The 26,236-nt window shown below is 42.2% G+C and overlaps 1 protein-coding gene and 1 long non-coding RNA gene across 2 annotated transcripts in view; one reads left to right on the top strand and one right to left on the bottom strand.

Moving 5' to 3' along the window:
* The window catches only part of hmcn1 (hemicentin 1), a 310,140-nt gene that overhangs the window by 241,832 nt on the left and 42,072 nt on the right, over positions 1-26,236 (top strand). The window contains exons 66-87 of the mRNA XM_060913989.1: positions 12-195; positions 2,134-2,231; positions 2,386-2,664; positions 4,553-4,749; positions 6,213-6,294; positions 6,379-6,515; positions 8,612-8,753; positions 12,363-12,507; positions 12,604-12,731; positions 13,096-13,252; positions 13,400-13,521; positions 15,253-15,417; positions 18,570-18,677; positions 18,865-19,002; positions 20,738-20,872; positions 20,998-21,267; positions 21,517-21,707; positions 21,783-21,996; positions 22,265-22,399; positions 24,775-24,965; positions 25,137-25,218; positions 25,603-25,872. Coding sequence (XP_060769972.1) covers positions 12-195; positions 2,134-2,231; positions 2,386-2,664; positions 4,553-4,749; positions 6,213-6,294; positions 6,379-6,515; positions 8,612-8,753; positions 12,363-12,507; positions 12,604-12,731; positions 13,096-13,252; positions 13,400-13,521; positions 15,253-15,417; positions 18,570-18,677; positions 18,865-19,002; positions 20,738-20,872; positions 20,998-21,267; positions 21,517-21,707; positions 21,783-21,996; positions 22,265-22,399; positions 24,775-24,965; positions 25,137-25,218; positions 25,603-25,872 — 3,570 coding nt within the window. The remainder of the gene's footprint in view (positions 1-11; positions 196-2,133; positions 2,232-2,385; positions 2,665-4,552; positions 4,750-6,212; positions 6,295-6,378; positions 6,516-8,611; positions 8,754-12,362; positions 12,508-12,603; positions 12,732-13,095; positions 13,253-13,399; positions 13,522-15,252; positions 15,418-18,569; positions 18,678-18,864; positions 19,003-20,737; positions 20,873-20,997; positions 21,268-21,516; positions 21,708-21,782; positions 21,997-22,264; positions 22,400-24,774; positions 24,966-25,136; positions 25,219-25,602; positions 25,873-26,236) is intronic.
* Positions 2,279-4,742, bottom strand: LOC132881488 (uncharacterized). Its single transcript, XR_009654047.1, has 2 exons — positions 4,662-4,742; positions 2,279-2,660 (listed from the first exon to the last, which is right to left on the bottom strand). It is a non-coding gene; the product is annotated as an uncharacterized LOC132881488 (long non-coding RNA).

Below are 26,236 nucleotides of genomic sequence, written 5' to 3'. Positions count from 1 at the left end.
CCTGTCCTTAGTCCCTCCAGTGATCCAGAGTAATACGGACACACCCAAGGTGATAACGGCAGTTGTGGACAGCTCAGTAAACATCGAGTGTGTTGCCAGTGGATCTCCTCCACCTCAGCTCAACTGGTTAAAAAATAACCTGCCCCTGGCTGTGTCCTCCCACGTACGCCCGCTGTCTGCTGGACAAGTCCTCCGGTAAACACATTCAAAAAACAGGCACAACCTGACTACTGCACAGAACAAAAATGCGCTTACATTGCTTTTAGATGTAGAAAATCCATAAAATGTTATCAGTCACATGGTAATGTTGATACACGTGTGCCTGAAAAACATTTTGTTGGCATCTACATCCAGATTTCTGTAAAGTTGTACTATAAAAGTGGTATACAAATAAAATTTTATTGAATTAATTATCCGGAATACAACCGAGAAGTAAACTTTGTACAGACATTTAACATATTGCTAAAACATGTACAACCCCGATTCCAAAAAAGTTGGGACAAAGTACAAATTGTAAATAAAAACAGAATGCAATAATTTAAAAATCTCAAAAACTGATATTGTATTCACAATAGAACATAGACAACATATCAAATGTCGAAAGTGAGACATTTTGAAATTTCATGCCAAATATTGGCTCATTTGAAATTTCATGACAGCAACACATCTCAAAAAAGTTGGGACAGGGGCAATAAGAGGCTGGAAAAGTTAAAGGTACAAAAAAGGAACAGCTGGAGGACCAAACTGCAACTCATTAGGTCAATTGGCAATAGGTCATTAACATGACTGGGTATAAAAAGAGCATCTTGGAGTGGCAGCGGCTCTCAGAAGTAAAGATGGGAAGAGGATCACCAATCCCCCAATTCTGCGCCGACAAATAGTGGAGCAATATCAGAAAGGAGTTCGACAGTGTAAAATTGCAAAGAGTTTGAACATATCATCATCTACAGTGCATAATATCATCAAAAGATTCAGAGAATCTGGAAGAATCTCTGTGCGTAAGGGTCAAGGCTGGAAAACCATACTGGGTGCCCGTGATCTTCGGGCCCTTAGACGGCACTGCATCACATACAGGCATGCTTCTGTATTGGAAATCACAAAATGGGCTCAGGAATATTTCCAGAGAACATTATCTGTGAGCACAATTCACCGTGCCATCCGCCGTTGCCAGCTAAAACTCTATAGTTCAAAGAAGAAGCTGTATCTAAACATGATCCAGAAGCGCAGATGTCTTCTCTGGGCCAAGGCTCATTTAAAATGGACTGTGGCAAAGTGGAAAACTGTTCTGTGGTCAGACAAATCAAAATTTGAAGTTCTTTATGGAAATCCGGGACGCCGTGTCATTCGGACTAAAGAGGAGAAGGACGACCCAAGTTGTTATCAGCGCTCAGTTCAGAAGCCTGCATCTCTGATGGTATGGGGTTGCATTAATGCGTGTGGCATGGGCAGCTTACACATCTGGAAAGACACCATCAATGCTGAAAGGTATATCCAGGTTCTAGAGCAACATATGCTCCCATCCAGATGACGTCTCTTTTAGGGAAGACCTTGCATTTTCCAACATGACAATGCCAAACCGCATACTGCATCAATTACAGCATCATGGCTGTGTAGAAGAAGGGTCCGGGTACTGAACTGGCCAGCCTGCAGTCCAGATCTTTCACCCATAGAAAACATTTGGCGCATCATAAAACGGAAGATACGACAAAAAAGACCTAATACAGTTGAGTAACTAGAATCCTACATTAGACAAGAATGGGTTAACATTCCTATCCCTAAACTTGAGCAACTTGTCTCCTCAGTCCCCAGACGTTTACAGACTGTTGTAAAGAGAAAAGGGGATGTCTCACAGTGGTAAACGTGGCCTTGTCCCAACTTTTTTGAGATGTGTTGTTGTCATGAAATTTAAAATCACCTAATTTTTCTCTTTAAATGATACATTTTCTCAGTTTAAACATTTGATATGTCATCTATGTTCTATTTTGAATAAAATATGGAATTTTGAAACTTCCACATCATTGCATTCCGTTTTTATTTATAATTTGTACTTTGTCCCAACTTTTTTGGAATCGGGGTTGTATTAGCTTTTTTTGTGTGGTTGTACCGGAACCAAGTATATTTGGTGTTCGTCAGTATTGCACGCGTTCAGGTATCAGATGGAGGCACGTACACTTGTGTGGCATCCAACCGAGCTGGAGTGGACAACAGGCACTACAACCTACAGGTTTATGGTGAGGACAAGTCTGGAAATAATCTATAAATAAACAAATCACCAAAAGATATTTAAATTTTTTTTAATCATCTAACTGAGTAAAGCAAGTTTAATTATGTGCACTGGCATCTGTGTGTTCTTCCTTAATGCGCTCTTGGTTGTTGAATGTTCAGTTCCTCCTAGTCTGGATGGAGCAGGCAGTACTGATGATGTGACGTTGGTGAGGGGGAGCATGGTTGCCCTGGTGTGTGTCTCCAGTGGGACCCCAAACCCATCCCTGTCCTGGATGAAGGAGGGAGCTGCTTTGTCCACGGATACCCACATGACCCTGCTAAACCACAACAGCACTCTGCAGATATCCCACATCCAGGTAGACCACACGGGACGCTACACCTGTGTCTCACGTAACCAGGCTGGAGAAGCCCGTCGCCACTTCAAACTCAAAGTGCTGGGTGAGGAAATGAAAGAGGAAAAATACAAGCAAGTAATAACACACAGAGTGAGACAGAACAAGAATCTGAGGCGACAATGAGCACAGGCTCACCAAAACTGGACAGTTGACATTTGGAAAAAGACCTGGTGATGTTTTAAAATCTTGACCTGCCCAGTTTCGGTGAGTCTGTGCCAACTGTAGTCTCAGATTCCTGTTCGTAACTGAAAGGAGTGGAGCCTGATATGGTATTGTAGCCTATATTCATCAAGGTTTGATGTATTGTGCATTCTGAAATGCTTTTCTGTTCTCCACGATTATAAAGAGTGGTTATTTGAGCTACTGTAACTTTGCTCTCAAATTGAGCCACTCACGCTATTTTCCTCTGACATCTCTCATCAAAAAAGCGTTTCTGTCGGCAGAACTGCCACTCACCGGATGCTATTTTTTTTTCTCTCCAGCCATTCTGGATAAACTCTAGATGCTGCTGTGAGTGAAAATCCCTGGAGATCAGCAGTTATACTCAATAATACAGCAACACTGTTAGCATGCTATGTGAATTCTGGCTCTGACAAGATCTCAACCTCAGCTACATCATTCCATTTCATAATTGGCTTCAACTAGACGTGTGTGGGAATGGTTTACTGGCAGGACTGGACCTGCCTGCAGTATTTTTAATGTAGTTGTTTCTGTTGGCTAAAAAAATTACACTCGTAGCCTAATTTAAACCATAGCGACCCTGACTAGGCAGTTACTAAGGATGAATGAATGAATGCTATACACTACCGTTCAAAAGTTTGGGGTCACCCAGACAATTTTGTGTTTTCCATGAAAAGTCGCACTTTTATTTACCACCATAAGTTGTAAAACGGGCGGCACGGTGGTGTAGTGGTTAGCGCTGTCGCCTCACAGCAAGAAGGTCCGGGTTCAAGCCCTGTGGCCGACGAGGGCCTTTCTGTGCGGAGTTTGCATGTTCTCCCCGTGTCCGCGTGGGTTTCCTCCGGGTGCTCCGGTTTCCCCCACAGTCCAAAGACATGCAGGTTAGGTTAACTGGTGACTCTAAATTGACTGTAGGTGTGAATGTGAGTGTGAATGGTTGTCTGTGTCTATGTGTCAGCCCTGTGATGACCTGGCGACTTGTCCAGGGTGTACCCCGCCTTTCGCCCGTAGTCAGCTGGGATAGGCTCCAGCTTGCCTGCAACCCTGTAGAACAGGATAAAGCGGCTAGAGATAATGAGATGAGATGAAGTTGTAAAATAAATAGAAAATCTAGTCGAGACATTTTTCTGGCCATTTTGAGCATTTAATCGACCCCACAAATGTGATGCTCCAGAAACTCAATCTGCTCAAAGGAAGGTCAGTTTTATAGCTTCTCTAAAGAGCTAAACTGTTTTCAGCTGTGCTAACATGATTGTACAAGGGTTTTCTAATCATCCATTAGCCTTCTGAGGCAATGAGCAAACACATTGTACCATTAGAACACTGGAGTGAGAGTTGCTGGAAATGGGCCTCTATACACCTATGGAGATATTGCACCAAAAACCAGACATTTGCAGCTAGAATAGTCATTTACCACATTAGCAATGTATAGAGTGGATTTCTGATTAGTTTAAAGTGATCTTCATTGAAAAGAACAGTGCTTTTCTTTCAAAAATAAGGAACTTTCAAAGTGACCCCAAACTTTTGAACGGTAGTGTACGTTCATGAGCGTTTTTCAAATGCTCTGTGAAACTTTCTGGCAAATGAAATCCATGGCTTAGCTGAACCCGATCTCAACTAATAATACATTTGCTAATTTGTGTTTGTTCGTTTTTCATCTGAATTCAAGAGAATGAAAACACACCGACACTTCTTATATTGAGGTCTTTTGAAATGCAGTGTATTACAGCTTTTCTTTGCCCATCTGTCAGAGCCCCCACGCATCAACGGTTCAGGATTCCCCACTGAGGTATCCGTGGTGGTGAACCACGCCCTAGAGCTTGTTTGTGAGGCAGAGGGAATTCCTGCACCCACACTTACCTGGGTAAAGGACGGTCGGCCGCTGCCTCAGACGGACAGCCTGAGCATCCTCCGTGGAGGAGAAGTGCTCCGGATCGCCTCTGCACAAGTTAGTCATTTAACCACTAAATCAGGAGTTGTGAAGCTCACTGTGTTGTTTCAAATTCGTGCTGTGATGCAAAAAATAAGGGCAAAAGAAGATCGGATTATGAAACAAACAATAAAACTGAAGCTGTAGTACATACAAGAATAATAAAGAAACACGATATTTGGTAAGTCAGGAAAAAGCACTCGGGGGCATGCTGTTACAGGAAAATAATCAGTGATGGGGTGGGATAATACGGGCGGAGTTACTGCTACCAGCCCAAAATTGATTATTTTTCAATAACAGCACATCCCAAAGCGTTTCATTCCTTTGACAATAATTTGTCAATAATTGCAATTTTTATTAATTGAAGAACAACATGGTGTACTTAGTACTTATTATATTTAGGTTTACTGTTATGGAACATCCACACGAACAAGTTGTTTCCTGTTATCACTTACGTTATTGCAGCTACAGACAATTGTTCCCTCACCAGCCCCTCTTTTTTGCTCTCTTGGGAAGTTTAAACAAAATCCACAGACTCCCCAGAGCCCAGTGTCATAAACTTAAAGTGCCATTCCACCATTGGATGTATTCTTTGGCATAAAATACAATATATTTGGACAACATATATAAATGGTATCACTAGATAGAGAAATCTTTTAGCTTCAAAATGATATATCAAACATAATTTTTTGACAACGACAAGTATATTAATTTTGCGACCAAAGTCACCTACCCTTTTAATTTCCGCGCATGATGTCATCGGCAGGTTCCCCTTCTTGTGTACCACGTGACGTGTGACGTGGCACATATTATCAGCAATGGCGGATAGAACACGATAAAAATAATACCAATAAATCTAGCTAATACCAATAAATCTAGCTAACTGAAAGATTAACTCAAAATTTTTCGCAATTTTTTTGGCCCCCATATACGAGGAGAAATGACTCTCTCACTTTGGGGGGGTCTAAAAATAGACCGACACGTGGTACACAAGAAGGGGAACCTGCCGATGACATCACGTTTCACTACCGCGTGGAAATTAAAAGGGTAGGTGACTTTGGTCGCAAAATTAATATACTTGTCGTTGTCAAAAAATTATGTTTGATATATCATTTTGAAGCTAAAAGATTTCTCTGTCTAGTCATGTTGTCATAAAATATATTGTATTTTATGCCAAAGAATACATCCAATGGTGGAATGGCACTTTAACTTTACCTCTGACTGGTACACAACACTGACACTGGAGACTTCTTCCAGAAATGATAAACTTCTAACAGAAAACTTAACCGTATGAACATTTATGCATGACGCTGAAGCTGGAACTGCACTCAGAGCTGCTGTTAGAAAAAAAAAATTAATCAAGATCTTCTGGCCAATCAGAATCTAGCATTCAACAGCCCTGTTAGAATAATAAAGTAATGCATACTCCTGTATCATGAACCTGTGTATGTGACACTTTCTGTTGCCTGAAACACGTACAGGTTGAGGACACTGGAAGGTACAGCTGTTTGGCAACCAGCCCTGCTGGAGACGATGACAAAGAGTTCCTGGTTAGAGTCCATGGTAAGTTCATTATTATGGTACTGGGAAGGTCTTGGAATCATGAAGACATTCATTGTCGCTTAAATATAATATTTGTATCTATAGTTCCACCCAACATTGCTGGCAAGAGTGGTGTCCAGGATATATCGGTACTTCAGAACAGGCAGGTAACCTTAGAGTGCCGATCAAATGCTGTACCACCCCCCACTCTGTCCTGGCTCAAAGATGGACTTCTGCTAAAGGTATACATCCTATGGCTGTATTCAGATCAGGCAACACTAGCAGACAACCTGTATTACTGGAGTGAAACAGGCCCTTGAGTCATATACAATGTATTATTCTATCCACATTCACTGGCGCTCTCTGATTGGCTACTGTACTACTTGGCTATCAGCTCATATACTGTGAGTACATACATGTCAACCCGCTCAGGTCCCCACCTGTATCATCTTCTGTAAACATCCATATTTAAAGAAAAGAATCCATAAGCTCTCTAAACTGGATTGCAACGTGACATTTTAATAATTCAATGAAATAAAAGACATGCTCATACAAACTAGTGAGTAGCACAGCTGCATTAAACAATATATGAACTGATTATATTCATCATGCATCACAAGCTGCATTCCAATAATTTTAATAATATAATGATAATAATAAACAAGATTGTAGAGGTTTAATATTGCAACAGACATGTTCTTTTATAGCATAAATATTAATAAGCTGGCATAATTAATGAAGTGACAACTAAAATAATTTCATACTTTCATTAAACCTGAAAAAATGCTTATTTCAAGTGCAAAAATATAAAATACCTCAAAACCTCATCCAGGACAGTGAAGATCGCCTCGCTGGTGCCAATGTTACACATTGGCATGTCCAGGATCCTAGATTTCACTCCAGTGTCTGTGAAAATCTGCACCAAGATCGCTAGTCTCTTATCCATTTTCTTATCATTCGATTCGTCAATCATGATAGAGAATGGCGATGTCCGACAGTGGTCAATGACAGGCTGTGTTGCTTCAGTAGCCAGGCTCTTCTTGATGATTTGTGTGGTCTTTGTACGTTTGCAGCTGATGCTTTTCGCGATTGTACTGTCCGTACAAATGTTGGGCAGAAGCTCTGTCAGATGATCAGCGACGGCCATGAGCAAATTGTGTTGTGCTATGAAGTTACACAACATGACTTCGGCCTTCACAACAGTTGTTGGCATATCAGTTTTTGAGCACGCAAATACTGTCATCAGTGGCTGATTTTGCCTTTGGCTTGCATTCCACTGATGTAGTTTTGATTTGAAATGTTCTTTCACATCATACACTCCCGATGCTGCAACATTGATGTCACGCACACACAGTGTGCAGTGTGCGTATTCTTCGTTTTTGGAGGCTGCCAGTTGGATTATGCCATTGAAAAGGTCCTTCCATTCAGGGAGAAACCTACCGCTGTATTGTGTTTTGAATTTCTTTGCCGGCGTGCCCATTCAGAATCTTTTCAGTTGCTATTGAAAGTCGCTCAGGTGGAAATGCGCTTTTCAAACAAAATGTTACTTCACGGTTGGCGGGATTCTCGCAATGCGGTGTGCGCATGATCAGAAGTGGAACGAAGTCTCGCTACCACGAGATAATGCGCGATTTCATAAGATTCTTTACTGGCTGTCTGTGCTTTCTGTGGTGTACAGTACGTTTGTAAATGTTATGCGCTCTTTTATCATCGTGGGAATTGATTATAGCTCTAAATAAATATTGAAGTTTTTTTAAAGAATCCGTATAACTTTATTTGTACGCCCATATACTACGTGTATTGAATCAAATCCGTATAAAATACGGACATTCCGTATAGGTTGACATGTATGTGAGTAGAGAAAAACAAAATGGCAGAGCGTGTTGCTAGAGCAACCGAGGACGAAATAAAAACTCTACTCGAAAACAACTCCCCCCCCCCCCCAAAAAAGCAACAAAATATGGAATAAAAGTATTTGATGGTAAGAACGTATCTTTTTTATTTTTCAAGAATTATCACATTTTTCACAAATTGCGACTGTCATTTCGCCATTTTGTTTACATTCTAAGCGGAAATTATTTTGTCGGACATTTTGTGTAAAGTTTTTTAATCGTATTTGCAAAAAATGCTCTGTTTCTCAAAATCCAGTGAATGTGGATAGAATAAAAGTTATTCCACTCAATCTCGTCATACATGGCTTATAGCCAACTCGGTGCTATGCGCCTCCTCGGCTATCAGCTCATGTACTACTGGATTTCGTGGAATAACTGTTAAATATACAGTAGCATTCACTATATTTTTTATGGTTTTATGATATACTGTACAATCTTCTATTCAGCCTTCTGCACGGGTGCGTGTGCTATCCAGCGGTCGCTACCTGCAGATCAATAACGCAGAGCTAGGAGACACTGGTCGCTACACGTGCCTGGCTAGCAATGTCGCTGGGGAGACAAGACGGCATTTCAACCTCAGTGTAAATGGTGAGCAGTAATCATAATGCGAATGAAGTTGGTAAATGGTGTATTCTTGTACCTGGCCAAAAAACAAATATGATAAATTTGGATGTGTGTCAGTATCATGTTTTTTTTTTTGCCAAGTATAAGAACTTATTTTGGTCCGGTTGTAACAAATACAACATTACGATACAATTTAACAATAATATAGTCACAAATCTGTGTTGTACGAGTCCATAACATTGCCTTAGACTACAAAATGATTCGTCCTGAGATTCAGCTGGTTAGTGATGTTATACAGTGGTGCTTAAAAGTTTATGAACCCTTTAGAATTTTCTATATTTCTGCATAAATATGACCTAAAATAACATCAGATTTTCACACAAGTCCTAAAAGTAGATAAAGAGAACCCAGTTAAACAAATGAGACAAAAATATTATACTTGATAATTTATTTATCGAGGAAAATGATCCAATATTACATATCTGTGAGTGGCAAAAGTATGTGAACCTTTGTTTTCAGTATCTGGTGTGACCCCCTTGTGCAGCAATAACTGCAACTAAACGTTTCCAGAAACTGTTGATCAGTCCTGTACACCAGCTTGGAGGAATTTTAGCCCATTCCTCCGTACAGAACAGGTTCAACTCTGGGATGTTGTTGGGTTTCCTCACATGAACTGCTCGCTTCAGGTCCTTCCACAACATTTTCATTGGATTAAGGTCAGGACTTTGACTTGGCCATTCCAAAACATCAACTTTATTCTTCTTTAACCGTTCTTTGGTAGAACAACTTGTGTGCTTAGGGTCGTTGTCTTGCTGCATGACCCACCTTCTCTTGAGATTCAGTTCATGGACAGATGTCCTGACATTTTCCTTTAGAATTCACTGGTATAATTCAGAATTCATTGTTCCATCAATGATGGCAAGCTGTCCTGGCCCAGATGCAGCAAAACAGGCCCAAACCATGATACTACCACCACCATGTTTCACAGATGGGATAAGGTTCTTATGCTGGAATAGAGTGTTTTCCTTTCTCCAAACAAAACGCTTCTCATTTAAACCAAAAAGTTCTATTTTGGTCTCATCCGTCCACAAAATATTTTTCCAATAGCCTTCTGGCTTGTTCATGTAATCTTTAGCAAACTGCAGATGAGCAGCAATGTTCTTTTTGGAGAGCAGTGGCTTTCTCCTTGCAACCCTGCCATGCACACCATTGTTGTTCAGTGTTCTCCTGATGGTGGACTCATGAACATTAACATTAGCCAATGTGAGAGAGGCCTTCAGTTGCTTAGAAGTTACCCTGGGGTCCTTTGTGACCTCGCCGACTATTACATGCCTTGCTCTTGGAGTGATCTTTGTTGGTCGACCACTCCTGGGGAGGGTAACAGTTGGTCGACCACTCCTGGGGAGGGTAACAATGGTCTTGAATTTCCTCCATTTGTACACAGTCTGTCTGACTGTGGCTTGTTGGAGTCCAAACTCTTTAGAGATGGTTTTGTAACCTTTTCCAGCCTGATGAGCATCAACAACGCTTTTTCTGAGGTCCTCAGAAATCTCCTTTGTTCATGCCACAATACACTTCCACAAACGTGTTGTGAAGATCAGACTTTGATAGATCCCTGTTCTTTAAATAAAACAGGGTGCCCACTCACACCTGATTGTCATCCCATTGATTGAAAACACCTGACTCTAATTTCACCTTCAAATTAACTGCTAATCCTCAAGGTTCACATACTTTTGCCACATACTTTTGCTACTTTTACATCTATTACAACCCCGATTCCAAAAAAGTTGGGACAAAGTACAAATTGTAAATAAAAACGGAATGCAATGATGTGGAAGTTTCAAAATTCCATATTTTATTCAAAATAGAACATAAATGACATATCAAATGTTTAAACTGAGAAAATGTATCATTTAAAGAGGAAATTTATGTGATTTTAAATTTCATGACAACAACACATCTCAAAAAAGTTGGGACAAGGCCATGTTTACCACTGTGAGACATCCCCTTTTCTCTTTACAACAGTCTGTAAACGTCTGGGGACTGAGGAGACAAGTTGCTCAAGTTTAGGGATAGGAATGTTAACCCATTCTTGCCTAATGTAGGATTCTAGTTGCTCAACTGTCTTAGGTCTTTTTTGTCGTATCTTCCATTTTATGATGCGCCAAATGTTTTCTATGGGTGAAAGATCTGGACTGCAGGCTGGCCAGTTCAGTACCCGGACCCTTCTTCTACACAGCCATGATGCTGTAATTGATGCAGTATGTGGTTTGGCATTGTCATGTTGGAAAATGCAAGGTCTTCCCTGAAAAAGATGTCGTCTGGATGGGAGCATATGTTGCTCTAGAACCTGGATATACCTTTCAGCATTGATGGTGTCTTTCCAAATACCCTTACGCACAGAGATTCTTCCAGATTCTCTGAATCTTTTGATGATATTGTGCACTGTAGATGATGATATGTTCAAACTCTTTGCAATTTTACACTGTCGAACTCCTTTCTGATATTGCTCCACTATTTGTCGGCGCAGAATTAGGGGGATCGGTGATCCTCTTCCCATCTTTACTTCTGAGAGCCGCTGCCACTCCAAGATGCTCTTTTTATACCCAGTCATGTTAATGACCTATTGCCAATTGACCTAATGAGTTGCAATTTGGTCCACCAGCTGTTCCTTTTTTGTACCTTTAACTTTTCCAGCCTCTTATTGCCCCTGTCCCAACTTTTTTGAGATGTGTTGCTGTCATGAAATTTCAAATGAGCCAATATTTGGGATGAAATTTCAAAATGTCTCACTTTCGACATTTGATATGTTGTCTATGTTCTATTGTGAATACAATATCAGTTTTTGAGATTTGTAAATTATTGCATTCCGTTTTTATTGACAATTTGTACTTTGTCCCAACTTTTTTGGAATCGGGGTTGTATTTCACACACTGGTTCGTAGGACTTAAAGCTACAGTGTCATCAATTTTTTTTCCTTATGTAGAATTTTGTTCTGGGTAAAATACACACTGTCGGTAGTATATTTTGCCTCCGTCACCTTAAGGTGCAGGAGGCATTATGTTTTTGGGTTGTTCGTGCGTGCGTGCATCCGTCCCGAAACCTTGTGAACACGATATCTCAAAGACTAATGAAAGGAATTTCACCAAACTTTCACCATTTGTGCGCTTTGGGACAAACATTAACTGATTTAGATTTTGAGATCAAAAGGTCTAAGGTCAAGGTCACTGTGAGGTCAAATGTCTGTCCGAAAACCTTGTGAACACAATATCTCCAAGGCTAATGAAAGGAATTTCACCAAACTTTCCCCATTTGTGCATTTGGGGACAACCATGAACTGATTAGATTTTGAGGTTAAAAGGTCACAGGTCAAGATTACTGTGAGGTCAAATGTCCATCTCCAAATCACAACTTAATAAGGCGTGTAGTCTACCAGGCGGAAGCATCCCCATCGACGCCGTTGGGGTCAAGTTCTATCTAGTTAAATAATGAATTTCAATGAATTATTAATGCTGTAATACGTTTCTATAAGGTACATTGTCTGAATATCATTGTTACTGTTAAGTACCTTTGTGTACCGTAAGTGTGTGTGTGTGTGTGTGTGTGTGTGTGTGTGTGTGTATTTATCTGCAGTTGCACCCATTATAAAAGAAGGTCCTCAGGCCATTTCTGTTCAAGTCAACATGCCAGTGGTTTTGGAGTGTATTGTTAGTGGGGTTCCTGCTCCACGTGTCACCTGGAGGAAACATGGCTCCGTTCTTGCTGGAAACAACCCCAGGTTTGCAGCATACTGTAGATCCATTCTATAGTACTGTGGTTTATTTCACTTCTATCAGTTCAGCTGGATTAATGGCTCGCTCTCTTACTTGGACAGATATAGTTTTGCTGAGGACGGCTCTCTACATATCCAGTCTGCCCAGTTGTCTGACACTGGCCATTACTTGTGCATGGCCACTAACCAGGCAGGCACCCAGCGCAAGAGAGTGGATCTGCAAGTGCATGGTGAGTGCATTACGCTTACACTGTAAATGATACAGAAAACCAATATTAAGTGATATCAGTGTGTCATATTCTCTGTGCAATGAATTTTTGGTTAGGAACATTTTCAAAATTCTTTCAGAAATCCTGTAGGAAGTAGATAAAAGCTGGCCCTTTATGGGTTTTGGCACGGCAATATGATGATCAGTTCCTTATGTGTTTCTGTGAGATTGAAAAAGCACAACTATGGTGTTGGTTTTGCTCGCTGTGCTATAAATGTCAAAAAATGTGAGCAAAATGGGGCCTACATGGTTGAAGCTGATTAAACAGATCTGTACAAATATATGCAAATGATCATTCCTGCTGTTTTAACTTTTCTAATCCTCAGTGCCTCCCTCAATCGCTGAGGGTCCAACTAATGTCACGGTGACGGTAAACATTCAGACCACTCTGTCCTGTGAGGCCACAGGCATCCCCAAACCCACGGTCACATGGACCAAAGACGCTCGCCCTCTCAACATAGACGAGAACCAGAATATGTACAGGTTCAGCCAGGTTTTCTTCCTCTTTTATTGTCTCTTTCACTGAGTCCACAAGGATAATACTTGATACGTATAAACTTGACCTGTACACTAAATTATAGTTTATAGCTCTAAAAGATTGGCTCAAATGTATATTGTTTGTGATAATAGGCAGTTGTCATCAGGATCTCTGGTCATAATAGCACCAACAATAAATGACGCAGCACTGTATGAGTGTGTGGTGTCCAACGAAGCAGGCCAGGACAGCCGAGCCATCCAGCTCACAGTACATGGTGAGTACCCACCAACCATCCTTTGACTAAGTGTGATGATTACAGTAAGTGTGTGACAGTACAGTATATGTTTGACCGCCTAGGAAAACCCTTCACACTTTGAAAATTACAAACACAAGTAACTACAAGTTCTAGCATTTTAAATTCAACAGTGAAAATGAAAAAAATGACAGGGTGTGCTGTTATTATTGTTATTATTTAGAAGAAATCAGAGCTTCTGTTATAGCGGAGCTCCTGCGCGGGCCAAAGGCCCACATGAGCAGAGCCCCATAGGCATAGAGTGTGGATACATAAAGAAACCCATCAAGTTGTTTTCTGATGGTTTTGGTCCTGTGTGTGTCTGCCACCATACCAGTGTTAGTAATTACCAGTCCTAAACACCGCCTGGGGCGGCGTGGTGGTGTAGTGGTTAGCGCTGTCTCCTCACAGCAAGAAGGTCCGGGTTCGAGCCCCGGGGCCGGCGAGGGCCTTTCTGTGCAGAGTTTGCATGTTCTCCCCGTGTCCACGTGGGTTTCCTCCGGGTGCTCCGGTTTCCCCCACAGTCCAAAGACATGCAGGTTAGGTTAACTGGTGACTCTAAATTGAGCGTAGGTGTGAATGTGAGTGTGAATGGTTGTCTGTGTCTATGTGTCAGCCCTGTGATGACCTGGCGACTTGTCCAGGGTGTACCCCGCCTTTCGCCCGTAGTCAGCTGGGATAGGCTCCAGCTTGCCTGCAACCCTGTAGAACAGGATAAAGCGGCTACAGATGAGATGAAACACCACCTAGTGGCCAATGTTAGTAATTACCAGTCATGCACATCGCCTAGTGGCCAGTCTCTCTGTTTGTGCCATGCCCCAAAGGGCCTAGACGATCCCAAACATCCAATCTATAATTTTTCCTCGTATGCGAGCAGTGTCCCAGACTGTTCTCGGTGTTGCTTTTGGAAAATTGTCCAGGAAAGTTTTACGTTGTCTGCCCCTTGCGCGTTTTCCCGTGATTTCCCCGAAAGGGCAAGGTCCTCCAATTGTTGTTTTCGAATCACGTGGCCGACGAAACTGGTCTGTCGGCGTTCGATCGTACGTAGAAGCTGCCGTTCTTGCTGGATCCTGTTGAGTACCTCGTCGTTGGTGACTCGATCGATATAGGAGATTCTCAACATGTGTCTGTAGAGCCACATTTCTGTAGCCTCAATGTTACGCCGGGTTTCGGCAGTGAAAGTCCATGCCTCGCAGCCATACAAAAGTACTGACCAAACGTAGCATTTAAGAAGATGAACTCTGGTTGGCACTGAAAGTGAGCGATCTGCGAGGATTGGCCGTAGGCGATCGAACGAATCCTTCGCTAGAGTGATACGCCGACGGATTTCCTTCTTGCTTCTACCATCCGAGGTGACTAGAGCGCCGAGGTAAATGAATTGGGAGACTTGTTCAATCGGGACAGTGCCGTATTTGAGCGAGCAGACCGGTTCTGGTGTTGACTTTGAGATGACCATGGTTTTTGTCTTTTTGGTATTGATCGAGAGCCCAAAACGCTCGCTTTCTTCAGCTAGCTTGTCGAAGAGTTGTTGGAGACCTTCTTGTGATGTCTAGTGGCCAGTGTTAGCTGGTAAAGAAATAAAACAAAATAGAGGCTGGCTATGATATAAGAAAATTCTACAACCCAGAAACAGATGGGAGCTCTGCTTTTAGGCAGTGCCTAAATCTATATATTAGTAAATTAATGAGTTTACGAGTGTGTTATCTTCTGTAGTGCCACCTTCCATTGCCGATGAAGCTACAGAGTTGTTGGTGAGCAGACTGTCCCCGGTGGTGATTGGCTGCACTGCATCTGGATTCCCTGCTCCTGTCCTGCACTGGAGCAAAGACGGGATGCGACTGCCCAAAGACGGAGAGGGCTACAAGATTCTGCCCTCTGGTAAGTTTTTCGTTGCTTTTACGGAAGTATAGAAATGAATTACATTACATTATATGGCATTTAGCAGACACTCTTATCCAGAGCGACATACAAATGCAAAAGTCAAGTACAAGAAGGGCTGAACTTCTAGACAAGAAAGTTCTAGTGCCAACTGAACAAGTGACAGAATAACACTAAGTGTAATATTCTGTTGAAGAACCAAATGGCAACCAGCCAAGGAAAACAAAACAATTCAGCCATACAAATGAGCTGACAAAGTAAAATTAAATAGAAAAATAAAACACCAATGGCTAACCCCAGGCTAGATAGTTCACAGCCTGGGTTGGTCAAGACCGCTATGCAATTACACAGTGGACAGAGAAGCAGGGGAGAGGTGCAACCTGAAGAGGTGAGTCTTCAGTCTACACTTGAAGGTGGTCAGGGAGTCAACAGTTCTGACCCCAATGGGAACGTCATTCCACCAATAGGGAGCCAGGACAGACCAGTGAGTGAGTGGGCTGGGCAGGAGCGGAGAGGAGGAGGGGCCAGACGACCAGTAGGGGACCTGACTGCCTGGTAAGCTAGCACCAATGTCTTAAATTTGATGCAAGCTGTGACAGGTAGCCAGTGAAGTGCAGCAGGCAGAGGGGTAATGTTGGAGGAATGAGGGAGGTTTTAAACCAGGCAGGCTGCAGTGTTCTGGATGGGCTGCAGGGGTCTGATTGCAGATGCTGGAAGGCCAGCAAGGAAAGAGTTGCAGTAGTCCAAGCGGGAGAGAATCATCTCTGGACCAGGAGCTGAGTAGAGTGGGTGGTGAAGAAGGGGTGGATCCTTCCGATGTTGTCGAGGAGAAATCCACATGTCCAGGTCACTGCAGCGATGTTCACTGAGGAGAAGAGTTTGTCCTAACACCACCCCTAGGTTCTTCGCATTGGGTGAAGGTGACATAGAGATGTCCCCCAGCGGGATAACGAAGTCCAGGAGTGGAGAGGATGGAGCGGGAATGAAGCAGTCACATCAACACTAGCCAATCATTGGCCTCTGTGAGCTTTTGTATATCAAGTCAATTTATTTGTATTGTGCTTTTAATTGTCACAAAGCAGCTTCACAAAAAAATAAAGACTTATGAACTAATGTTATCCCTAATGAGCAAGCCTGAGGCAACAGTGGCAAGGAAAAACTCCCTTAGACGACATGAGGAAGAAATCTTGAGAGGAACCAGACTCAGAAGGGAACCCATCCTCACCTGGGTCATAACAAATAGCATGATTTTTAAATCACTTGCTTCTATAAGTGTGTCCGATATAGTCACAAAGTACAACTGTGTAACCCAGAAATTCATTATTGCAGAGCTCCTGCGTGGGCCAAAGGCCCGCTCGAGCAGAACCCCATAGGCATAGGGTGTGGATACATAAACAAACCCATCGAGTTGTTTTCTGATGGTTTCGGTCCTGTGCTTGCCTGCCACCATACCAGTGTTAGTAATTACCAGTCATACACACCGCCTAGTGGTCAGTGTTAGTAATTACCAGTCATACACACCGCCTAGTGGTCAGTGTTAGTAATTACCAGTCATACACACCACCGAGTGGCCAGTGTTAGTAATTACCGGTCATACACACACCAACTAATGGCCAGTGTTCATAGTTGCCAGTCATACACACCGCCTAGTGGCCAGTGTTAGTAATTACCAGTCATACAGACCGCCTAGTGGCCAGTGTTAGTGATTACCAGTCATACACACCACCTAGTGGCCAGTGTTAGTAATTACCAGTCATACACACCACCTAGTGGCCAGTGTTAGTAATTACCAGTCATGCACACCGCCTAGTGGCCAGTGTTAGTAATTACCAGTTATATACACACTGCCTAGTGGCCAGTGTTAGTAATTACCAATCATACACACCGCCTAGTGGCCAGTGTTAGTAATTACCAGTTATATATACACTGCCTAGTGGTCAGTGTTGGTAATTACCAGTCATACACACCGCCTAGTGGCCAGTGTTAGTAATTACCAGTCATACACACCACCTAGTGGCCAGTGTTAGTAATTACCAGTCATACACGCCACCTAGTGGCCAGTGTTAGTAATTACCAGTCATACACACCACCTAGTGGCCAGTGTTAGTAATTACCAGTCATGCACGCCGCCTAGTGGCCAGTGTTAGTAATTACCAGTCATGCACGCCGCCTAGTGGCCAGTGTTAGTAATTACCAGTCATACACACCACCTAGTGGCCAGTGTTAGTAATTACCAGTCATACACACCACCTAGTGTCCAGTGTTAGTAATTACCAGTCATACGCGCCGCCTAGTGGCCAGTGTTAGTAATTACCAGTCATACACACCACCTAGTGGCCAGTGTTAGTAATTACCAGTCATACACACCACCTAGTGGCCAGTGTTAGTAATTACCAGTCATACACACCGCCTAGTGGCCAGTGTTAGCCGGTAAAGAAATAAAACAAAAAAGGCTGGCTATGATATAAGATAATTCTACAACCCAGAAACAGATGGGAGCTCTGCTTTTAGGCAGTGCCTAAATCTATATATTAGTTTTAGTATGAAGTCTATTCCGTTGATGTTATCAGCTGTTCATTGATGGAAACTTGAGTGCAAAACTGTTCATGACAGCTGCAGTCCTAAAGTTATCATGACAATTGTATTAAACCATTGTAGCAAAACTGTAAGTGTCCAGAACCATTTTCTAAGTGTATCTTTCAACTTTCCATATGGGGCCATCCTCCACAGGAACGATGTGATGAAAACTCCAACCAGAAGTAGGGCATCAAGATGGAGCAGGCAGGTCTAAAGAGCAGGAGAGGTCAGCATCACTGATATCTTAGGCTTGATGTGTAACTCAACAGAGAGAGAGAGAGAGAGAGAGAGAGGAAACAGATTGTTAGGTAATGGTTGTCACCTAATGGTTAAGACACTGAGTGCAAGCAGGCAGTCTGGCAAGCCTAACTATGACAGCATCACTAAAAGGGAGAGCCAGAAGGTAACACAGACATGAACATGGAAGAGGATATTTAAATGAATGAGTTAGGAATGGTTTGTTTTACCATCACCTGTAAGGCTGCTTATAATAAATTAATTTAGGTAAAGCCTGTTTAAAAAAAAAAAAATTCTGATTTGACAAATGTTTCCCATTTTTTTTTGTGCACTTTCAGGTGCTTTTGAGATAGCTGCTGCAGAATTGAATCACACTGGTCGTTACTCATGTGTTGCAAAGAATGCTGCTGGATTGGCTCATCGCCACGTACAGGTCATCGTGCAGGGTAATCAGTCGACACACAGCTACTGTTCTTGCACTAACATGCGGCTCAGGAGGACTGATATTTAAAGCAGTCTTAGAAAGTCTCTAGTCTTCATTATCATCTTTCTGTGTTTTCCTTGATAGAGTCCTGAGTGATCTACAATTTAAACATAATCAGGTGTGTTTGTCATTTTTTTTATGTCTACTAGAGCCACCAGTGATCCAAGCTCACCCATTAACGCTGGATGTGATCCTGAACAACCATGTGACCCTGCCATGTCGTGCCTTGGGCACCCCACGCCCCACCATCACCTGGCAAAAAGAAGGCATCAACATTGTCACAACTGGTTAGAGCTGGTTCTTCTTATATACAGTGCCTTGCAAAAGTATTCATACCCCTTGAACTTTTTCACATTTTTCCACCTTACAACGACAAACTTAAAAGTGTTTTATTGAGATTTTATGTGATAGACCAACACAGAGTAGCACATAATTGTGAAGTGAAATGAAAATGATAAATGGTCTTCAAAATTTTAAACAAATAAAAATCTGAAAAATGTGGTGTGCATTAGTATTCAGCCCCCTGTACTCTGATTCCTCTAAATACAATCCAGTGCAATCAATTGCCTTCAGAAGTCATCTAATTAGTTAATAGAGTCCTACTGTGTGTAATTTACTCTCAGCATAAATACACTTGTTCTGTGAAGGCCTCAGTGGTTTGTTAGAGAACACTGAAGAACAAACAGCATCATGAAGACCAAAGAACTCACCAGGCAGGTCAGGGATAAAGTTCTGGAGAAGTTTAAAGCAGGGTTAGGTTATAAAAAAATATCCCAAGCTCTGAACATCTCAAGAAGCACTGTTCAATCCATCATTCAAAAATGGCAAAAATATGGCACAACTGCAAACCTACCAAGACATGGCCGTCCACCTAAACTGACAGAGCGAGCAAGGAGAGCACTGGTCAGAGAAGCAGCCAAGAAGCCCATGATCACTCTGGAGGAGCTGCAGAAATCCACAGCTCAAGTGGGAGAATCTGTGCACAGGACAACTATAAGTCGTACACTCCACAAATCTGGCCTTTTTGGAAGACTGGCAAGAAGAAAGCCATTGTTGAAAGACAGGCATAAGAAGCCATGTAGGGGACACAGCAAACATGTGGAAGAAGGTGCTTTGGTCAGATGAGATCAAAGTTGAACTTTTTGGTCTAAATGCAAAGCGCTATGTGTGGCGGAAAACTAGCACTGCTCATCACCCTGCACACACCATCCCCACTGTGAAACATGGTGGTGGCAGCATCATGCTATGGGGATGCTTTTCTTCAGCAGGGACAGGGAAGCTGGTCAGAGTTGATGGGAAGATGGATGGAGCTAAATAAAGGGCAATCCTGAAAGAAAACCTGTTGGAGGCTGCAAAAGACTTGAGACTGGGAAGGAGATTCACCTTCCAGGAAGACAATGACCCTAAACATACAGCCAGAGCTACAATGGAATGGTTTAGATCAAAGAATATTCATGTGTTAGAATGGCCCAGTCAAAGTCCAGACCTAAATCCCATTGAGCATCTGTGGCAAGACTTGAAAACTGCTGTTCACAGAAGCTCTCCATCCAATCCGGCTGAGCTTGAGCTATTTTGCAAAGAAGAATGGGCAAAAATTTCAGTGTCTAGATGTGCAAAGCTGGTAGAGACATACCGCAAAAGACTTGCAGCTGTAATTGCAGCAAAAGGTGGCGCTACAAAGTATTGACACAGGGGGGCTGAATACTAATGCACATCACATTTTTCAGATTTTTATTTGTCTAAAATTCTGAAGACCATTTATCATTTTCGTTTCACTTCACAATTATGTGCTACTCTGTGTTGGTCTATCACATAAAATCTCAATAAAAAGCTTTTAAGTTCGTGGTTGTAAGGTGGAAAAATGTGAAAAAGTTCAAGGGTTATGAATACTTTTGCAAGGCACTGTATGTTCAGTTAATCATATCTGATCTGCTTTTGAGCATTACTCAAAAAATTCATAAGAGCTTGTCAAGGACCAGATAGCATGATCTTTATTTCTTTTTCCGCACATTCCCTCATTAGGCAGTGATTTCACTGTTCTGCCAAATGGCGGCCTGCAGATCTCACAGGCCAAAGTGGAAGACACTGGTACTTATGTGTGTGTGGCCCAGAATCCAGCAGGCACAGCACTGGGCAAGACCAAACTCAGGGTGCAAGGTAAGATGGGCTGTCTAATAATCACCATATCTGTTATCTTTTCAGATGTTCCCACAGTTTATTCCTGTAGTCACACTGTTACAGAATCATCATACTGCTTTTAAAGTAATCCTTTATTTTCATAGTACCTCCAGTGATCAGTTCAAGCCCTAAGTCCTACACTGTGGCTATGGATGGATCAGTGACTCTGCAGTGCCAGAACGAGGGATACCCGACCCCGTCAGTCAGCTGGTATAAAGATGGGAAGCCGCTGTCTGAGTCCGTACGTCAGCGCTTCCTTAGCTCTGGTTCTCTGCATATTGTTTTTGCCCAGCCAGGAGACACGGGTATATACACCTGCACTGCAGCCAATGTGGCTGGAAGCTTCAGCCTGGAGATGAGCGTCACTGTCCTGAGTGAGTCACACAGAGAGATAGGTTACAAAACCTGAAGTGAAATAGTGAGGGCATGAGCGAGTGGATGGCTGCATATAGATGGCTGGACCAGTTGTTGCTTTTAATTATTGAATTATGTTCTGTTTCGAATTTAATTGAGTCCATCCCATTGACTCGGAGGAAATGAGTTAGCTAAGAATTGCAGACTGATTCTACAAATGAATGGTTGAAATAAAGTAAAAGAACAAACGTATCCGCCTTCCCTCCCAGTCCCTCCAACCATCCGCAGACGTGAACCAGAGCTGTGGGTGCTGGAGAATACTCAGGTGCTGTTGTCCTGTGCAGCTGAAGGAGTACCTCACCCCATCTTGAGCTGGGAAAAAGAGGGCATCGCTGTGACTGACAAAACAGGGGCTTACACTATCATGTCCTCCGGGGAACTGGTCCTAGAAAACGCTCAGGTTGGAGAATCCAGACACTGTGCTATTAACATGTTCAGTTGACATGGGATTGACATGTTTTCTTTTGGCACACAGCCTGAGGATGCTGGGAGTTACACTTGTGTGGCCACAAACTCTGTAGGGCAGGACAAGCAGACGATTGTTCTGTCTGTGTACACACACCCAGCATTCACCGAGGTCCTGGGAGATACATCTCTCAACAAGGGAGAGCGCCTCTTACTGGCCTGTGGAGCCACAGGCATTCCTCCACCCAAAATCACTTGGGCTTTCAACAATAATATCATCCCTGGTGAGGAAAAAAAGGCATTGATTTCTCATCAAATGTGGCTTTATTACTCCAACTCTGCTAAAGAAAGCAAATCTTTTCAAGACTCTCTACGAGTAATTCCTTTATGGATCTTTTTGCAATTTGAGTGTGTATAAAATGTATGTGACTAGTTGTCATGTTGGCACTGTTTGTTTTCTCCATACAGTCAACTTCAGTTATATTCTTGCAATAATACCATTACAGGATTAGGTCACTTCCTTGTGAAGTAATTCCTTGTTTCTGCTTCTAGCTCATTATAACCATGTGAATGGCCAGAGTGAGCTAGTGATCGAGCGCGTGAGTAAGAACAACACAGGCACGTACTCCTGTATTGCAGAGAACCGAGTGGGATCCATCAAATCTTTGGGTTTTGTCTACGTCAAAGGTGCCTAACTGTGCTGAGTCACTTTGTGCGTCTATGAACATACTGGAGAGCAGACTCTAGAGTCACATACATGTTCTAGAAAACATTGTACAGTCTCTACAAAGTCTAGTAATTTTCTATTACACAATACCAGTCAAACATTTGGACACAGCTTCTAATTCAATGTTTTTTTTTCTTAAAGTAATGATGGCTGTCGTTTCTCTTTACTTAGTTGAGCGGTTCTTGACATAGTATGGATTACTGCAGTTGTCGAATAGGGCTTTTTACTGTATTTTTGTTATTTACTGTTTGATGATCTCCGATGCATTAAAAAGGCAAGAAATTCCATGGATTAACTTTTGACAAGGTACATCTGTTAACTGAAAAGCATTCCAGGTGACTACCTCATGAAGCTGGTTAAGATAACGGCAGTAGTGTGCAAAGCGTCGTCAAGGTAAACGGCGGCTACTTTGAAGAATCTAAAATATGAAATGCATTTTTTATTTATTTATTTTTTACCATAACGTGTTCCATATGTTACGTCATAGTTTTGATGTCATCAGTATTGTTCTGCAATGTAGAAAATAGTCAAAAATACGGAAAAACATATGAATGAGTAGGTGTGTCCAAACTTTTGACTGTAGATATAAAAGGGATGTACAGTGGGGCAAAAAAGCATTTAGTCAGTCACCAATTGTGCAAGTTCTCCCACTTAAAAAGATGAGAGAGGCCTGTAACTTTCATCAGAGGTACACCTCAACTATGAGAGACAAAATAAATAAAAAAATCCAGAAAATCACATTGTCTGATTTTTAAAGAATTTATTTGCAAATTATGGTGGAAAATAAGTATTTGGTCAATAACAAAAGTTAATCTCAATACTTTGTTATATACCCTTTGTTGGCAATGACCGAGGTCAAACGTTTTCTGTAAGTCTTCACAAGGTTTTCACACACTGTTGCTGGTATTTTTGCTCATTCCTCCATGCAGATCTCCTCTAGAGCAGTGATGTTTTGGGGCTGTCGCTGGGCAACACGGACTTTCAACTCCCTCCAAAGATTTTCTATGGGGTTGAGATCTGGAGACTGGCTAGGCCACTCCAGGACCTTGAAATGCTTCTTACGAAGCCACTCCTTCGTTGCCCGGGTGGTGTGTTTGGGATCATTGTCATGCTGAAAGACCCAGCCACGTTTCATCTTCAATGCCCTTGCTGATGGAAGGAGGTTTTCACTCAAAATCTCACGATACATGGCCCCATTCATTCTTTCCTTTACACGGATCAGTCGTCCTGGTCCCTTTGCAATAAAACAGCCCCAAAGCATGATGTTTCCACCCCCATGCTTCACAGTAGGTATGGTGTTCTTTGGATGCAACTCAGCATTCTTTCTCCTCCAAACACGACAAGTTGAATTTTTACCAAAAAGTTCTATTTTGATTTAATCTGACCATATGACATTCTCCCAATCCTCTTCTGGATCATCCAAATGCTCTCTAGCAAACTTCAGACGGGCCTGGACATGTACTGGCTTAAGCAGGGGGACACGTCCGGCACTGCAGGATTTGAGTCCCTGGCGGCGTAGTGTGTTACTGATGGTAGCCTTTGTTACTTTGGTCCCAGCTCTCTGCAGGTCATTCACTAGGTCCCCCCGTGTGGTTCTGGGATTTTTGCTCACCGTTCTTGTGATCATTTTGACCCCACGGGGTGAGATCTTGCGTGGAGCCCCAGATCGAGGGAGATTATCAGTGGTCTTGTATGTCTTCCATTTTCTAATAATTGCTCCCACAGTTGATTTCTTCACACCAAGCTGCTTGCCTATTGCAGATTCAGTCTTCCCAGCCTGGTGCAGGTCTACAATTTTGTTTCTGGTGTCCTTTGACAGCTCTTTGGTCTTGGCCATAGTGGAGTTTGGAGTGTGACTGTTTGAGGTTGTGGACAGGTGTCTTTTATACTGATAACGAGTTCAAACAGGTGCCATTAATACAGGTAACGAGTGGAGGACAGAGGAGCCTCTTAAAGAAGTTGTTACAGGTCTGTGAGAGCCAGAAATCTTGCTTGTTTGTAGGTGACCAAATACTTATTTTACCGAGGAATTTACCAATTAATTCATTAAAAATCCTACAATGTGATTTCCTGGATTATTTCCCCCCATTCTGTCTCTCATAGTTGAAGTGTACCTATGATGAAAATTACAGGCCTCTCTCATCTTTTTAAGTGGGAGAACTTGCACAATTGGTGGCTGACTAAATACTTTTTTGCCCCACTGTACTTGTAAACACCAATTTGCCATGTTATAAATTTGGGCTATAATCATTCATGTACATAAGTGTTTGGGTTATTGTTTGTTCCATAGTTATTATGAATCTTGAATTCAAAGCCTGCTTTTGTGGCCCTCCAGAGCCTCCTATAATAGACGGAGATGTCCATACAAACCATATCAAGTCTCTGGGTGGGAATGTCATTCTGAACTGCGAGGTACGGGGAGACCCTCTGCCCACCATCCAGTGGAGCAAGAAGGGCATCAATGTCCGCGTCAGCAACCGCATCCGCCAGCTAGACAACGGTTCTCTGGCAATCTATGGCACTGTGGTACTGTAACTCTGCTGGGATTTCTTTTACTAATCCCTTTTTTGTCAACACTTTTTGCACTTACTGTATTGAGCTGTGTATTCAGAATAATCATTTATCAGAATTTATGAAGCGGTTACTTAGGGTCTCTGATTTTTCAGACTTTACAAACACCTCTTTCCTTTTTTTTAGAGAGAGGATGCAGGTAGCTACACTTGTGTAGCTACAAATGATGCTGGAGTCGTGGAAAGAACAGTCACTCTTACGTTACAGAGTAAAAAAGAAAAACACACACACACACACACACACACACAAATAGCATTAGCATTAATCTCAAAAAAATTTAACATGGTTAGAATTACTGTTAAAATATAGCATAAAATGACTGAATATTTCAGTATCAACCATAAAGTAATGCACCACCTATTCATATTTGTACAGTACATCGATCTGTTCATTCCATCATATTGTGTCCTAAAAACATCAGAAAGTTCGTGTGATGTAACAACTGGATGTTACCATTACTTGTTAGCTACATTAGTCTAATCTGCAGTGCAAAACTAAAAAAAGCAAACTTCAGACACCACATATTTGGAGTAAATGAGAAAAAACATTTCACCTTTTTTCACCCTAAACGAATGGCTGTCTTCTTCCTCAGGTCCTCCAGTCTTTATTGTGGAACCAATGGACACCGTAGTGGATTCAGGATCCATCATGGTCCTAAACTGCCAGGCACAGGGTGTGCCTACACCCGTAATCGAATGGGCCCGCCAAGGGCGCCCACTGCTGGCAAACGACCGCATCACCACACTAACGAATGGTTCCCTGCGGATCAGCAGCGCTCAGAAAGAGGACACAGCAGAATATGAGTGTGTAGCTCGCAACCTGTTGGGCTCAACACTAGTGCATGTGGCCCTCACAGTTCGTGGTAAGATAGCTGATTGTGTATTAATTATTGGAATTCATAATTTACTCATTTTATATATATATATATATATATTTTTTTTTTTTTCAGTTTAACATAGCCATGACATTCTTACATTGACTGTGATAGTTGATGCTGTGAATAAACAATGGTACAGGACCAGAAACAAACATGAAGAAAAAAAACATTTACATCACATTTAAGTGGGGGGGGGGGTACTGACCACAAAGTATACAATTTGTATTCCATTGAGGTTATCATTGCTGCTTCACATACTGAGAGGTATCCATCCACAGAAGGTGATGGATCATTTCCCCTTGCTCTACTGGGAGGCAGGTAGTGTAATATGTGCCTTAACACAGTCCAA

Source organism: Neoarius graeffei, chromosome 2 (assembly GCF_027579695.1).
Source record: "Neoarius graeffei isolate fNeoGra1 chromosome 2, fNeoGra1.pri, whole genome shotgun sequence".
Classification (NCBI taxonomy): domain Eukaryota; kingdom Metazoa; phylum Chordata; class Actinopteri; order Siluriformes; family Ariidae; genus Neoarius; species Neoarius graeffei.
Note: the sequence above shows the minus strand (reverse complement) of the source record. Positions and strands in the feature narration are given on the sequence as shown.